The 15,389-nt window shown below is 35.7% G+C and overlaps 1 protein-coding gene across 7 annotated transcripts in view; it reads right to left on the reverse strand.

The window, feature by feature from the left end:
- Positions 1 to 1,142: 1,142 nt before the first annotated feature.
- The window catches only part of LOC150104038 (kynurenine aminotransferase-like), a 228,184-nt gene continuing 213,937 nt past the window's right edge, over positions 1,143 to 15,389 (reverse strand). For 3 of the 7 annotated variants that reach the window (XM_090396693.1, XM_090396695.1, XM_090396694.1), the window contains exon 13: positions 1,146 to 1,448. In XM_090396693.1, the coding sequence (XP_090252819.1) occupies positions 1,377 to 1,448 (72 nt within the window). In that variant the 3' untranslated portion in view covers positions 1,146 to 1,376. Of the gene's footprint in view, positions 1,449 to 15,389 lie in introns of all 7 variants that reach the window. The other 4 variants (XM_090396690.1, XM_090396691.1, XM_090396689.1 and 1 more) reach the window with 2 other exon arrangements.

Consider the following 15,389-nt stretch of genomic DNA (forward strand, 5'->3'; position numbering starts at 1 on the left):
GCAAGAACTAAAATAGAAATAGATAACAAGATCTTAGAACAGGTGAATTCATTTAACTACCTAGGATGTATGATCACATATGAAAATGAAAAAGATATAAACGTAAAAATTGCAAAATATTTAAAAATAACAGGTGTAATTAACTCTATATTTAAACCAAACCTAGTTCAAAAACGAACCAGACTAAAAGTATACAATACATTAGCCCTACCAGTCTTCATGTATGGAAGCGAAATGTGGACAATAAAACAAAAAGACAAAGATTAATAACAGCAGAAATGAAGTTTATGAGAAAAACTGCAAAGTATACCCTATTTGATCACAAAAGAAACAAAGAAATTATGAAAGAATTAAACCAAGAACCAGTAATAGAAAAAATTAAAAAATATAAACATAAATGGATGGAACACGTTCAAAGAATGAAAACAGAAAGATTACCAAAACAAGCCATTAGGAAAAGAAAACCAGGACGTCCTCTTAAACGATGACTTCTAAGGCCAGAACAGGCCATGCTAGGACTAAATCTCCTTGATACACATGATGATGATGATGATTTGACACCTCCAGGGAGTCCACAGACTCATCGAGGGAGGGCACCTGCTCTTCAACTCTGTCTCCACAACTCAATCCACCAACTGACTACAACTACACCAATGCCATCTACTCTACTGCCAACCACCACCACTAGTATTTTGAAAGACAATCACAAACATCCATGCCCATGGCGGGATTTGAACCCGCAGCCTTTTGGCTGGAGAGCAGATACGATAACCACTCGGCCAGCCTGGATGGCTAGGCTATAAATGAAAAATATAAATATATAAATGAAAAATATAAGTTGTGCATTTTTTTAAAATGTACATTATGTATGGGTAAATGAAATATACTTTGACATATGTATATAGTTTAGATGTGTTTGCATCATCATTATTATTTGCAATTTCAGTCAGGTATGATTATTTACCCCTTTTAATTCTAATATCTATTCCACACAGATCAAGAATAAGAAATGTTTCAAATTATTTTTATTCTTCAAGCATATATTATTAGAAGTGTGAATAATGAACTTCTAGTTAGTAATGCAGAAAAATCAAACCATCATTTTTGTAATTCATATTTTTTTTATTTACCAAACAGATACAAATGAAAAAAATAAGCCATTTACAATGGAAAATCAAAGAAACAATTATCTTCATAATGTTCACACCTCCTTTTTCCAAGTAACCAGAGTATTGTCTTTTTTTCCTCCTTATTTCTAATTTTTTTAATTTTATATATATATATATATATATATATTTATTTATTTATTTATTTTTTTACATTTCTCATTTATTTTATTCCTGAACAGGTTTTGCCTAACCAGTTATTTATAGTTTTCATAGCCTTGCTTCAAGGGTCTTCTTAAGATCATTAATAATAGCTTCAGCCTTTCCAAGTGTTCCATCTTCCTAAATAAATAAATTATAAATGATAAATTAAGTAGTATTAAAAATATCAGGTGAAAATGCTTTTAAGAACAGGAAACAGGATAAGCAAACAGCTAGCTCAGAAAAATATAACAGGAATGATTAAATAATAGCTGGCCTAATTGCATGAGTGTTTAGCATCCATGTCCTTTAACCAACAGGCTGCGGTTTGAATTCTGCCTTAGGCATGGATGTTTGTGATTGTCTCTTTAGGTGGTAAATGAATTTCACTACCTCACTTATTGGAGATCTGAAGTAATGACCTGAAAAAGAGTTCTTTGTTTGGTCTCTCAAGTAAGGATTATGTAAAAATCAATAAATACACACACAAATATAAAAATAATAAAATTGTTAGGGGGGTGTTTAAGGGTCAAAACTGTATAACTGAGAGGAGACCTCCACATAGCCTTTAAAGGAATGCGGAGAACTGACTAGGGGTTCTGACCTAATGTCCAATCTCACCTTCTTGTGGTGCACCCTGTTGGGTATCTACCTGGATACTGAACGAACGAGGATGGGCTGGCAATTTGGGATTTAGCCAACCAAATTATATTCTTATTGGCTTAAACCAATATCTGTATTGGTTTAAGCCAATAGTTTTGTCGATCTGGAAAAGGCATATGACAAGGTGCCAAGAGAGAAGCTATTCAATAAGCTACAGTTATATGGTGTCAATGGGGCATTATATCAAGCAATACTTAGTCTTTATTTGAGTAAGAGCAGTTAGAATTGAAGTACAGGAAGATGGTTTAATGTTAAATCTGGTGTGAGACAAGGATGTACATTATCCCCTCTGTTATTCATTATCTATATGGATCACATTATGAAGGAAAGTGGTATTAAAAATGATATCAGAATTGGAGATGTTAATGTTAGCTCTTTGCTTTATGCGGACGATGTTATACTTCTGAATAAATCTGCTATAAATTTGCAAGATTCTCTGACTAAATTGAATAACTGTTGTAATAATGGTATGAAGGTCAGCATTAAAAAGACAAAGACAATGAAAATAGGTAGAATTGTTGAAATGTCAACTGTGTTGTGAACAGGGAACCTGTGGAACAAGTAAAACATTTCAGCTACTTAGGCACAATTTTTAGTGAAGATGGTAAATTAAATATGGAAATAGACAACAGAATCAACAAAGCTGGTATGGTAGGAAGTCAACTGAATAAATTCATATGGAACAAGAGAGAAATTAGTTGGAACACTAAATTAGCTGTATACAAGACAATGTTCAAACCAGTTTTAACTTATGGATCTGAGAGCTAGGTCAGAAGTAAAACACTTGACCAAAGGACTAAAGACCGCAGATATGAGAATCCTGAGAAAGATTAGAGGCGTGAACAGATGGCATCAATGGCAATATCATATTAAAAATGAGGATATTAGGAAAGAACTTGACATTGTCAGCATCCAGGAATGCATTAGCAGAGCTAATCTCAGGTGGTATGGTCACTTAAACAGAATGGGCGAGGAAAGGTTAGCAAAACAAGTGTTCTCTGCCAGGTTGGCATGAAAACAACCCAGAGAAAGACCAAGATATAGGTGGATTGATACAGTACAATGTGCCTTAGATGATAGAAATATAAGATCTGATAATGATAATATTGGAGTCTTGACAAGTAATAGACTGATTTGGAGGAAAATTGTAGATAGGAAGTTAGTAATTATGTAAATTTTTCATGTAGTACTATCATATCCTGTACACCCCTTGAGGGTACATGTCAGGAATTTGATGATGATGATGAAATTGTTAGTCCACCTATGCTACTAATGTATTATAGGTTTATAACCTGTGAGTGAGAGTAGCATAAAAATGGAAATACAGTAACAGTAAATAATAACACAGACCTACATAGTTCATGGGATTGATATAGTTTAGTGTTTTATAGTTGACAATTATATTCACATACAGACTTTTGTTTGCTTATCCTTGGGTAAGCAAATAAAATCATTTCATTCTCGCCTTGAGTAATATAGAGATGAAAAGAAGAATGTCTTGTCAAATAGAATATACTTTCCAACCTAAATCCAGGGGGGAAAAAAAAGTATTTTCAGATGAAATTTGGTTATACAGATATATCACAGATACCACATAAGGCTTGCTCATGCAGCAAACGTTGTGTGTCGATATGTGGTTGAAGAAATGAGGTAAGTAAGAAGTCTCTTCCTTTTGTTATTCTGATAGTGTGCTTAGTACAAACTGGAAAAAAAAAAAAAGCAATAAAGGATGATTTCTATTTTTGTCTGACCAACAGACAGGGCTATAACACTAGTACAGAAAACACATTTCCAATCCATATCTTTTGTCTACTATCAAACCTGTGAATTGGACCTAATCTACCAACACTTTTATCACTAGAATTGCTGAATACACTTGTTTCGTGCCATTTCAAATGCAATTTCCAAATGACAAGTGATTCTTACAACATGAAACAGAGTGAACTGTGACAGTCTACACAGAAATTAAATGATTGAGTAACATTTAGTTTCCAAAGGATTCTGTTTGAGTCCCAAGACTGAGACTTAAACCTAAGAACCTGTTTGCTTCAGGGACTTGCTTGTTAGGTACAGCAATCATGATAATAAATTTATCCCATACTTTTCTTTTTTTCTTTTGCAGAATGGTTCATTAGTATTTTTCAGTAATATTTCTGGGCTTGTAACTAGTTTAGGTGAAGAAATAAGCTAACATAAGTTGTATTTATTAAAAAAAAAAAAAAAAAAAGCATGACTAGTATTATTTTTCTACAGAATGCAATATTTTCACTTCTATCATAAGTCAGAAGTATTAGAAAAATCTTAAACCTCCTGACAATGAAATATAAAGGAGAGAATTTTTCATTCCAGGAATTGAAAAAAATATCTATGTTAAAGGTCTAGCAGATATAAAGTTAATGAACAATCTGTTAAGGTATTAAACAAGGATGGTAAATGTTGTAAGTATCTTTGTCTACAAATCCCCACGATAAAAGAAGATATTTTTGTGGAAAACAAGAAAATTAACCACAGACTGGAGGTAATGACTATGCCATATTCATTACCCCATTTTCCACAACGGCATTTAAAAAATGGGGTGTTCACGGGTCAAAAAAGCCAGATAACTGGGAGGAAAACCTCCACATGCCCTTTTAATCAATGCAAAGAACAACAAGAGCTTGACTTAGAATTAAACCAGAATGCCAAATAATAGTACAACATGACAGAATGTCATGTTGGCTGGGGTATTACCCAGATAAACAAGTAAATATGAAAGAGTTTGAAAATAAGAACCAAACTTCGAACACAGTGGTAAACCCTTATGAAAACATGAATTCATTGATTCATCCAGAGAAGTATGTAATGAGGTAAATCTGCAAGGACAGAAATATCAGAACTCTACGGTAAACTCAGGCAGTTAAAGAAGCAGTCAAGAAAAAAAAAAAACATATCAAAAGTTTCTGGAAAATAAGCCAACTTGTGCTCTTAGATAATACAGATAAAAATGTAAGAAAGTGTAACATGGAGTAAAACTAGATAAACAAGTCATGGGAAGACTTTGGTAAGAACATAAAAAAATTATCAGTCAAGTAGCAAAATATTCTGGATGCTATGGAAAAAGCTTAGAAATGGAGGAAAAGTACTGTAAAAGGAATCAGAGATGATAAAGTCAACATGAAAACTGAAGATAAGGATATCCTAGATGTCTGGAGTAATTATTTTGGAAGACTGTTAAAAAAAACACACAGTGTCAGAACCATACTGGAACATTTTCAAGAGGAATGCAAAAAAGGAGTACATATCAATACTTGAGGTAGAAAAAGCCATCAAAAACCTGAAGTTTGAAAAGGCAATCAGAGTAGATGATGTTCAACTAGAAATGCTCAAATATGGAGGTATATTTGCAGTGGCTACACTGCATAATTCAGAAAGCTTGGTCAGAGTCTCTAGATGACTAGAACATAGCTCTCATACTAATATTTATAAAAAAAAAGAAATAAAACTAAACATGAGACTTATAGATTAAATTTACCTTACTGAACGTTCCTAGTAAGATTTCTGCAAGTATTCTTAAGAAATGGCTAGGAAAAATTGTAGAGGGAAGTTTGGAAAAAAACAAGCTTGATTCAGGCCAAACGGAAGTTGTCAGGATCAGATTTTCACTTGAAGACAAATAATTGAGAAATCATGGGAATATAACAAGTATCTGTATTAAATTTTGTACATCTGAAAAAGGCATATGACAAGATGCTAAGAGGAGCACCTTCAAAAAACACTACAGTTATGTGGTGTAAATGGGACATTGTATCAAGCAATACTTCGTGTCAGCAGTTAGAATTGAAGGAGGTGTACAGGAAGATGGTTTGATGTCAAATCAGGTGTGAGACAGTGGTGCACATTATCTCCACTGCTGTTCTTCATAATGTGATCCACTGCTGGATCACATTATGAAGTGGTATTAAACCTGATTTCAAAATTGGAGATGTTAATCTCAGCTCTTTATTATGCAGATGGTGTTACACTTTTAAATAAATTCAGTACAAGCCTGCAGGATTCCCTGACTAAATTCAATAACTGCTGCAATAAATGCGGCATGAAAACCAACAATAAAAAAGACAATAGTGTGCTGCTTTGTGTACTTTGCATTAGGGATATTAAGCCAATTGATGTGAAGTCATTAGCCTCTATATACAAGTAGCCTAGCTGTGAAGATACTTTGTGTGCAAACCTCATTTGCTTACACTTGGATAAAAGATTAAACTAAGAATGTAATTTCTTGGCATCTTTAATTTATAGTGTAACCGAGTGAAAAAACTTTCAACAATGACAAATTAAATATGAAAATAAACAATAGAATTAGCAAAGCATAAGGTAGGAAGTGAACTGAATATATTTATATGGAATAAGAGAGAAATTAGTCAAAATTAATACAAAACTAGCTGTATACAAGACAACGTTCAAACCAATTTTAAATTAGGGATCTGAGAGAAGGGTTAGAAATAAAACACTTGATCAAAGTCTAGAGTCCACAGATATGAGAGTTCTGGGAAAGATTAGGGGACTGAACAGATGGTATCACTGGCAGTATCATATTTACAATGTAGATATTAGGAAGAAAACGACACTGGTAGCATTCAGGAATGTGTTAGAAGAGCTAATCTCAGGTGGCATGGTCACTTAAACAGAATAGGAGAGGAAAGATTAGCAAAACAAATGTTCTTAACCAGGATGGTAGGAAAAGGATCCAGAGGAAGACCAAGATCTAGGTAGATTGATACAGTACAAAGTGCCTTAGAAGACAGGAATAGAAGATCTGATAATATTGGAATCTTGAGAGATAACAGATTAATTTGGAGGAAAATTGTCGATAGGAGGTTAGTAATGGTGCAACTTTTTCATGTAGTACTTTTATGATATTCTGTACACCTCGGAGGGTACATGTCAGAAATTTGATGATAAGGATATTTAAAAGAAGAAATTACTAGTGCATCACATAAGAAAAATTACATTAAATAGTCATTTAAAGGCAAAAAATAAAAAAAAATAAATGGATTCTGAATAACCATTTACTTTAATCAATTCATTTTATTCATCCCATTTTCCTTTTCATATTAGGCTCAATAGTTTGTCACAGCCAAGTAAGTTGGCTTCTTATAAATATGCTTACTGCTTATTAGGCAGTAAATCCTATATGCATCATCTGCTGTCTGTAAATTTTGAGTGTGTTTTTCTAGCTAGTGAGCCTGTTTTGCAGGATGAAAAACATGGAGTTTCTGGTGGCAAAAACCCTGTCACCTACATGTGAGACTGGACACTCAGCTGATAAGCTCTGATAAAAAGTTCTTCAGATTCCAGATAGGATTCAAAACTAGAGTCTTTCCATGTGAAGGGCATCGTTATTACCAACGGAGCTGTGGCAGATCTTCACAATTTTATAAAATAACGCATATTTGTCATTTAAGATGTCATTAATAAAGCGAAAATAAATAAATTTGAGCAAATAAAGAAATACCTGTTATATATTAATATAAGGATTTTCTGAAATAAGGTTTCATATTGCTCCTAATATTAAATGATAACAAAAAAATAACAAATCTCATTTATTACTGAAGCTATCTCAATTTTTTCTTTAACTTTTTAAAAAGCATATTTGTTGGAGTCATTTTCAAGTTTAGTTTGTATACAAGTTACAAGGTAGCTCCAACTCAATAACAAACTGTTATATTTTGTGAAAAAGTCTAATATGAACCAATAAACAGATATTATTTTTGAAATCAGCATAGCAAATATAAGCATAATAATGTTATTCAAATCTTCAGGAATTTTGATTTGTAAGTCTATGTAATGTTTTTTGTATAAGGGACATGCATCATAATGAGCATAAAGAGATGTACTTGACTGATAGGTAATGAAGTTTGTCATAATTATTAATCCTCACTACAAAAAATTCATAGGACTCAATACCTTTAAAACAGTATTGATGCTATTGGTCTTTGACTGGAATGTTCAGTAAATTGTTAAAGCAAGTGGATTCACTACTGCAGTGTTTACTGTATAGTGAGAACCAACTAAAACATCTGACACATGCAAATTTGTTATTGCATACTAGATATATATGGACATAAAGTTACAAATTTGGAAAGCCAATGTGAAAAAAAAAAGGGTATCATAATTGATTTTGGCAACTAGAGGGCCATAAGGTGTGTACTGCTGGAAAAGAGCTCTGGAAAAAAATTTGAGTAATAACTGGCAATATTTCATGAATTTTAGTGTTGTACTATTTATTTTTGATAATGAAGTGCGTCTGCGTGATTTATTAGTTGAAATTGCCTTCCTTAAATATAACACAATAGCAGAACTCATGAAGTCAAACATGTGGGTGTCAACCGGTGCGACCAAGTGAGTGCCCGGAAAATCAAGTGGCATTAACAACTTAGACTTTTCAAAAATATTCTATGACATGAATGCAACATGTATGCATCGCAGAGTGCAAGATATGTGTTTGTGAGGGGAGAGAGAGAGAGAGAATGAACAGGAGGCGAGAGAAAGTATGGATTTATAGGAAGTGTGACATATTATTAGACCATGCAGCAATGAAAGTGAAACAAACTGAAAAGATAAAAGATGGAGTGAATGAAAGAAACAGAAATAAAACTAAAGTTAGTGAAACTGAGGGAATGAAAGAATGCAAGAAATGTAGAAGTGAAAGTTAGTGATAAGGAAGTGAAATAAAGTATGATTGAGGAAACAGACAGAAGTAAGGTGCAGCAGAACAAGAGGTAGCAATGCTACCTCTTGTTCTGCTGCGGGAGTGACAGAGTGAAATTGTCAGAATGCAAGATTTGATGAAACAGTTAGTGAAAATGAAAAATGAAATGAAGAATATGCAGAATGATATCAGACATTTAGTGGAAACTAATGATAGTGTGCAAAAGAATAGAATGAAAGAAAAAAGGGTAAAATAGGTGACGAGTGATTCCAGTAGATGGAAATTCCATAGTTAGAGAATTAGTTAATGAGAGAGTCCATAATAACATAAGGTCTGCTATCTGAGAGAGAATGAGTAGGATAATTCAGGCATTGGATATGAGAAAGAAATAAGCAAGAGAGTTGTGAAAGAGTGGTGATTGTAGGGACAAATGATCATAAGGTGATGGGTGATTTTAATTATGGCAGTATAGATTGGAATGATAAGATAGCATTTATGAATAAGGAAAATGAATTCCTCGAGTTCTTGAGAAATGACTATCTCACACAGCACATAAAGATGGCACACGAGGATTGATAGTTTTAGATCTGATCATTTCATCAGAGGATGTAATTGAGTGGGGTTTCACACTTTCTTCCAGTTGGTGAGAGTGATTATGAAGTGATCACATGAGTTGTGGCTAGCCATGTGAAGACTTCTGTGAGGAAAGGATATATGTGGAATTACAAGGCTGGTCATTATGACAAGCTTAAGAGACAGCTTGTAGCTATAACATGGAACAAAGAGTTGAGCAGTAAGGAAATAAATGCTGTTGGGAACTGACAAAGAAATACATAACTGCATCAATGTGTGAATGTATTCTGAAAGCCAAAAGGCTGAAAAAGGTAGGTGTAAAATGGATGACTGTGGGGCTTAAGCATGGAATCTGGAAGAAGTACTTTGGAGGCAGTACAAGATGAGTAATTGTAATAATCAGTTACATGAAGAGTATGAAGAGCAAGTCAGAAGAGTGACTCAGTAAGGAAAACAAAAGTGCAATTGTTTGCACTTTTATTTTCCTTTTTTTTGCAATTGCAAAAGTTCAAATTATAGGCAAATCAGGCAAAGAAAAACTGTATAGTTTTTAGATATGTGGCAAGTAGAAGGAAGAATGATCATGGTAAAATGATGTTAATGGATGAAAATGGTAAGAATGGTAACTGCTACAGAAGACATTGTTGAGATATTCAGTGATCAATTTACATGGATGTTTCATTCTGATCGGGAATCATGAATCAGGTGGAATCATGAAGAACTTAAATGTAGAGGACATGAGAGAGGATGGCTTAATTGTGAGTGAGCAGGAGGTATTTGAGAAAATAAATAAATTTTAATGTCAATAAGGGGATAGAATTTGATGACATATAGCCTCGTATCTTAAGGGAATGTTCCAGGGAATTGGCATGCCTATTTAATAAGTCTTACAACAGTACAGGTTCCAAGGGAGTGGAAAGAAGATAAAATTGTTCCACTACATAAAAGTGGTAATAAGGCTGTGGCTACAAATTATAGGCCAATGTGTATATATCTGGAATTGTGGAGAAGGTACTAGAGAGACTGGTGAGAAATAGAATACGGAAATGGATTGATAACAGTAGTATTCTCTGTGGCTATCAGTATGGGTTTATTAAAGGGAGATCATGTTTTACTAACTTATTATTATTATTATTATTATTATTTTAATATTAATTATTATATAATTATAATATTCAGTGTCTCCATGGAGTCAAAAGGCTCATCGCGGGAGACCCACTACATTGACACACTAACCATTATTTACACAATACCTATCATACTTCGCCTTAAATTCATTCACAGATGAAGCATTCACAATCACCTCTGGCAACGCATTCTACCCATTCACAACTCTCCAAGCAAAAAATCTAGTCCTAACACCCTTGTTAACCACACTCTTACATAATCTCCAGGGATGGCCCCTCGTTCTCTCCCTTCCTGTACTGCTCTTAAAAATGTCATCAGTATCAATCCTATAAAATCCCTTTAATAATTTATATGCCTCTATCATATCTCCTCTCTTACGTCTATCAGTTAGTTTTTGGAGTCCCCACAGACCTGTAACAATCTTTGTGACTCGCCCCTGAATCCTCTCCAGCATTTCTTCATCACCAAGAAATCCAGATGACCAGATCTGTGCTCAATAGTCCAAATGCAGTGTTATTAATGTCTTATAAAGTGGAACAATAACTTCCTTATCCCTGCTTGTTAGTGTGTTCTTCAAGAACCATGTAATTTGATGTTGATGTTTTGGCAATCTTTGCAATATGCCCTTTAAATTTAAGTTCTCTGTCCACAATAACTCCCAAGTCCCTTGCCTCGTCAACTTACTTATGTACTATAACAATGTGACAAATACCTTGGACAGGGGAGATGCATATACAGTGTTGTATTTGGATTTTGCAAACGTTTTTGATAGACTGTCACATAACAAGCTGTTAAATAAACTGACACAGATGGGATTGGATAATAGACTTCTGAGTTGGATCAGTGACTGGCTGTTGGATAGGTATCAAAATTTTATGTGGAGGTACAGTATCCCAAAAGTGGAAGGTTACTAGTGGCGTCTCACAGAGATCAGTTTTTGGAACGTTGCTATTCAATTTGTATATTAATGATATTGGGATGGCTTTAATTAGTGATATTTGCATATGATGCAAAATTGGGTAGAGCAATTCAGGGTCAAACAAATGTTATGGCCTTCCAGGAGGACTTGTATAGATTGCATGAATGGGCAGGTAAGTGGATCTGTTTCAATGTTGCAAAGTGTAAGGATTTCAAATTTTAGGAAGTAATGATGGGATGCAAAGTATACACTTGTGGGGAAACTTTAAAGGAGGAAGAGGAGATAAGAGATCTGGAAGCCATCCTTCTCACCAAGAAGCTGAAATTCAGGGACCACATTGCACAGTGTGGACATCACATCGGATAATGGCGACACAGAGGAACCTGACATGTAGAAATAAAGAGGTTATGATGCTAGGGTATAAGGCCTTGATCAGACCTCATATGGATTGCTGTGCACAGATTTGGTTGCCAGCTTTTCATGGTGACGAGGATATGTCAGAAAGGGTCCAGAGAAGATTCACAAAGGTTGTCAGTGGTCTTTGGAATGTGGAGTACAAGGAGATGGAGAGAATGTAAACTGAAAGGCTCGTGAGTAGGAGGAGGAGGAGGGTGGGGGGGGATATATGATTGAGACATATAAGCTACTCAGGGGTTGTTATCAAGTTGACATGGAAGAGATTTTTCATAGAAATTGGGAAGAGTGGTAGAACAAGAGACCATTGCTGGAAACAGTATAAGGAGGATGTGAGGAGCAGGTTCTTGGCATGGAGAGTGAAATGCAGTGCCTGAGTGTGTGTGTTGTGAATGCGGACACACAGAATCAGTTTAAGGCACAGTTGGATAACCATTGTGTGCGATGTGTACCTTCCACAATGAGTCTCTGACTTCATGGAGCTCAGATGTTAATAATAATAAATAATAATTCCACAGCCCACTGACATGTAGGTCACTGGCAGTATCTTTCTGCAACCATTCCCTTTATCTAACTCAGCTGAAACTCTATTATAAAACATTAGTAGATTACTAAGGAATGATCAACCCTTCACAAAGCCATGCCATCCTTCAGAGTATCATATTCTTATCTATTATTTCCTGAATTCTCTTTATGATGAACTTTTCTGTACTTTTACCACCACTCCAGAGATACTGATCGGTCTATAATTTGCCACCACAGACTTAGTTCCTCCTTCATGCAAAGGAATTATTTTGCTCTGCTTCCACTCTCTTGGGACTTTGCCAGAGATGAGATTTAAGTAGCTTAGTCAAAGGCATCACCAATTTCCTTGAACTTTGTTTAAATGTGAGCCGATATCCTATCCAATCCCACAGCTCTATTTGCATTCTGCAATATCCTAAGTACTTCCAGTCAACAACCTCTGTTCTCAAATCAGTCCATGTTACCTCTGCAATAACAATATCTTCACTTGGATGATATACCCTTGCAGCCCAACAATTTTGTCTGCCTCTGTTACCTCTCTACCATCTACAGTTATTAAAGTTATCCTTCCATACTCATTCTTCCTCCCACTTGCCATATAATGAAAAAAACTTTTTGAGATTTCCTTTCACCTGCTTGGCTAATTTCTTTCATAATCTGAATCTGTCTTCCTCACCATGATGGTCACCTTTCTCATGTTTAGTGATACTACTCATTGATCTAACTCCTACCCAATTTACCCTCCTAACCTTGTGTATACAGTGTGGTACTGCTTTCTCCAAATACTCCTTGACTATCCCCAGTAACCTTTGAATATCTTTTCCTTCATATCTTTATGCCATGATACTGCTTCAAGCAACCTTCTAAGTGTATCATAATTATCTGCCTTGTAGTTACATATATACCCCTTCTTAAGTGGAATTTCCATGTTTTTTACTTCTCAAGTCAAGAACACATGATCACTTTCCCTAATTATTATTATTGCATGACACCTCCAGGGAGTCCAAGGACTCATCGTGGGAGGGGGACACTACTCTACTTCACTAAATACATCTCATCCTCTCCGCTACTACTTAATTCTCCAACTACGACACTACTACCATCTATCGCCCATCATCATCACTACTACCATCTATCACCCATCAGTATAATTAGCCTAGCCATTTAGTTATGGACAGGTCTTCTGATCCTATAACCAAATCCAACTCTTGTATACCTTGAGTTCTCTCTGTCACATTCTACTAACTCCTAATTGTTTTAAGTAATTATCTCTCAGTAAGGGAATAAATTCCATTGCCTTCCTACCATGTGATTCAATCTCTCCTTCCAACCATGTCTTCAAAGTTGAGGTCTCCCATACTAATCATTTGACTTGGTTTCATTGTACTAAATTGCTAATACATGTCCTCTACATCATCCCTGGAGCACTCTGCCCTATAGCAGCAACCAAATTTATATTCTCTCCTATTGGCCTTGATGTCACACCAGACTGACACAAAAGTATTACCATCTGCTCAACTGACTCCTACTCTTGTTGAAAGTAACAATATACAGAGGCTGTTCAATAAGTTATAAGACTATATTTATACAGAAAACAGATTACCTTTAATCGTCATCATTTACATGGTCTTTTTCGAAGTAACTACTGTGAGACGCGATGCATCTGTCGCAACATTGCGTCCACTTCTTAAACACATGTGAAAGTCCGTTTTTTGAGAGTTCTTTCAAAACCACCTCCGCAGCTTTTACACATGCTTTGTTGCTTTCGAAATGGCGGCCTCTTAGTGGTTTCTTGAGCTGAGGAAACAGCCAGAAATCGCACGGTGCGAGATCAGGACTGTATGGAGGGTGTGGTAGGATATCTATGTTGTTCTTCTGCAAAACGTCCACTACACCACCAGCAATATGTGGCTTTGCATTATCGTGGTGCAATAAGAAGCCATTCTTCAGCAATGGACGCTTCCTTTTGATGTGCTGTACTGTTGTCCGTAAAACATCCGTATAGTATGAGTCGTTTACAGTATTCCCTGGTTCTACAGCGTGTTAGTAAACAATGCCTTCGTAGTCCAAAAACATTATGGTCATAACTTTACCAGCCGATTTTACAGTTTTTGCTTTCTTGGGGGTAGGCGAAGACGGATGCTTCCATTCACTGCTTTGTTGTTTCATTGTAAGGTCATAGTGATACAACCAAGCTTCATCTGCTGTAATGATGTGTTTTAAGAAGTTGTCGCCTTCTTGTTCCAGTCTTTCTTTCCATTCTGTGCACACATCCACTCGATGCTGCATTTGCTCCGATGTCAAGAGTTTGGGAATCCATCAGGTGCAAACACGTTTCAGTCCCAAATGTTCAGCCATGATTGAGTGAACACTTCCCACAGAAATATTCAGGACAACATGCAGCTGGCATACTGTAATTCTGCAATCCTCCTTGAAGATAATCGCTGCTGTGTTGATCATTGTCTCTGTGATGGACATTGAAGGTCTTCCCTCACATTCAAGATCTTCCACATTTTGCCTTCCTTCCTTAAAAGTTTTATGCCAGCGAAAAACACTTGCCCTCGACATTGCTTCATCGTTAAAAGTGTCCGATGCCAATTTTTGCAAACGCACACAAAATTTAATCGTATAAAGCTGTTCCAAGGATGCTTCCATTTCGACAAATGGTCGCGGCTCGTAGGCGCGCCGAAACAAGCTTGCATTTAGTCACGTGACATTCTGGCACATCAGCCCGTCTACGCCATCTATCAACCTCTTTTGTTAATACAGACAGCAACATTTCTTTATTCCACAGAAATTAATATTGTGATGAGTGGTTTCAAGACAGTAAAATTAGTCTTATTACTTATTGAACAGCCCTCGTATACTGCTATGCATTAAGGGAAGGGCCACTACCCATACCGGTTTCGACCTTTATTGAGGTCTCGTCAGTGGGAGGCAGACCCAAACACGGAGATGCTAGGGACTCAGGACATATATTGGCACAGAGGGCGAAGCTTGACACTTTTTATATTCCCTGTTGTCTGTTTTTGGGAGCAGTGATGGGAGAGATTTGTGAGCTATTTTAGCTCGCCCTGAGTGGGCAGAAGTGGTTACACGTCGAGTGTTAGGATAGCTTTCAGTCTTTTATGTTTCCAGTGATCATTACCATCATAGTTTCCGGCTTGTTGTA

The sequence above is a fragment of the Typopeltis vanoorti genome, chromosome 8 (assembly GCF_054136105.1).
Source record: "Typopeltis vanoorti isolate ZY-2024b chromosome 8, IOZ_Tvanoo_1.0, whole genome shotgun sequence".
Taxonomy (NCBI): domain Eukaryota; kingdom Metazoa; phylum Arthropoda; class Arachnida; order Uropygi; family Thelyphonidae; genus Typopeltis; species Typopeltis vanoorti.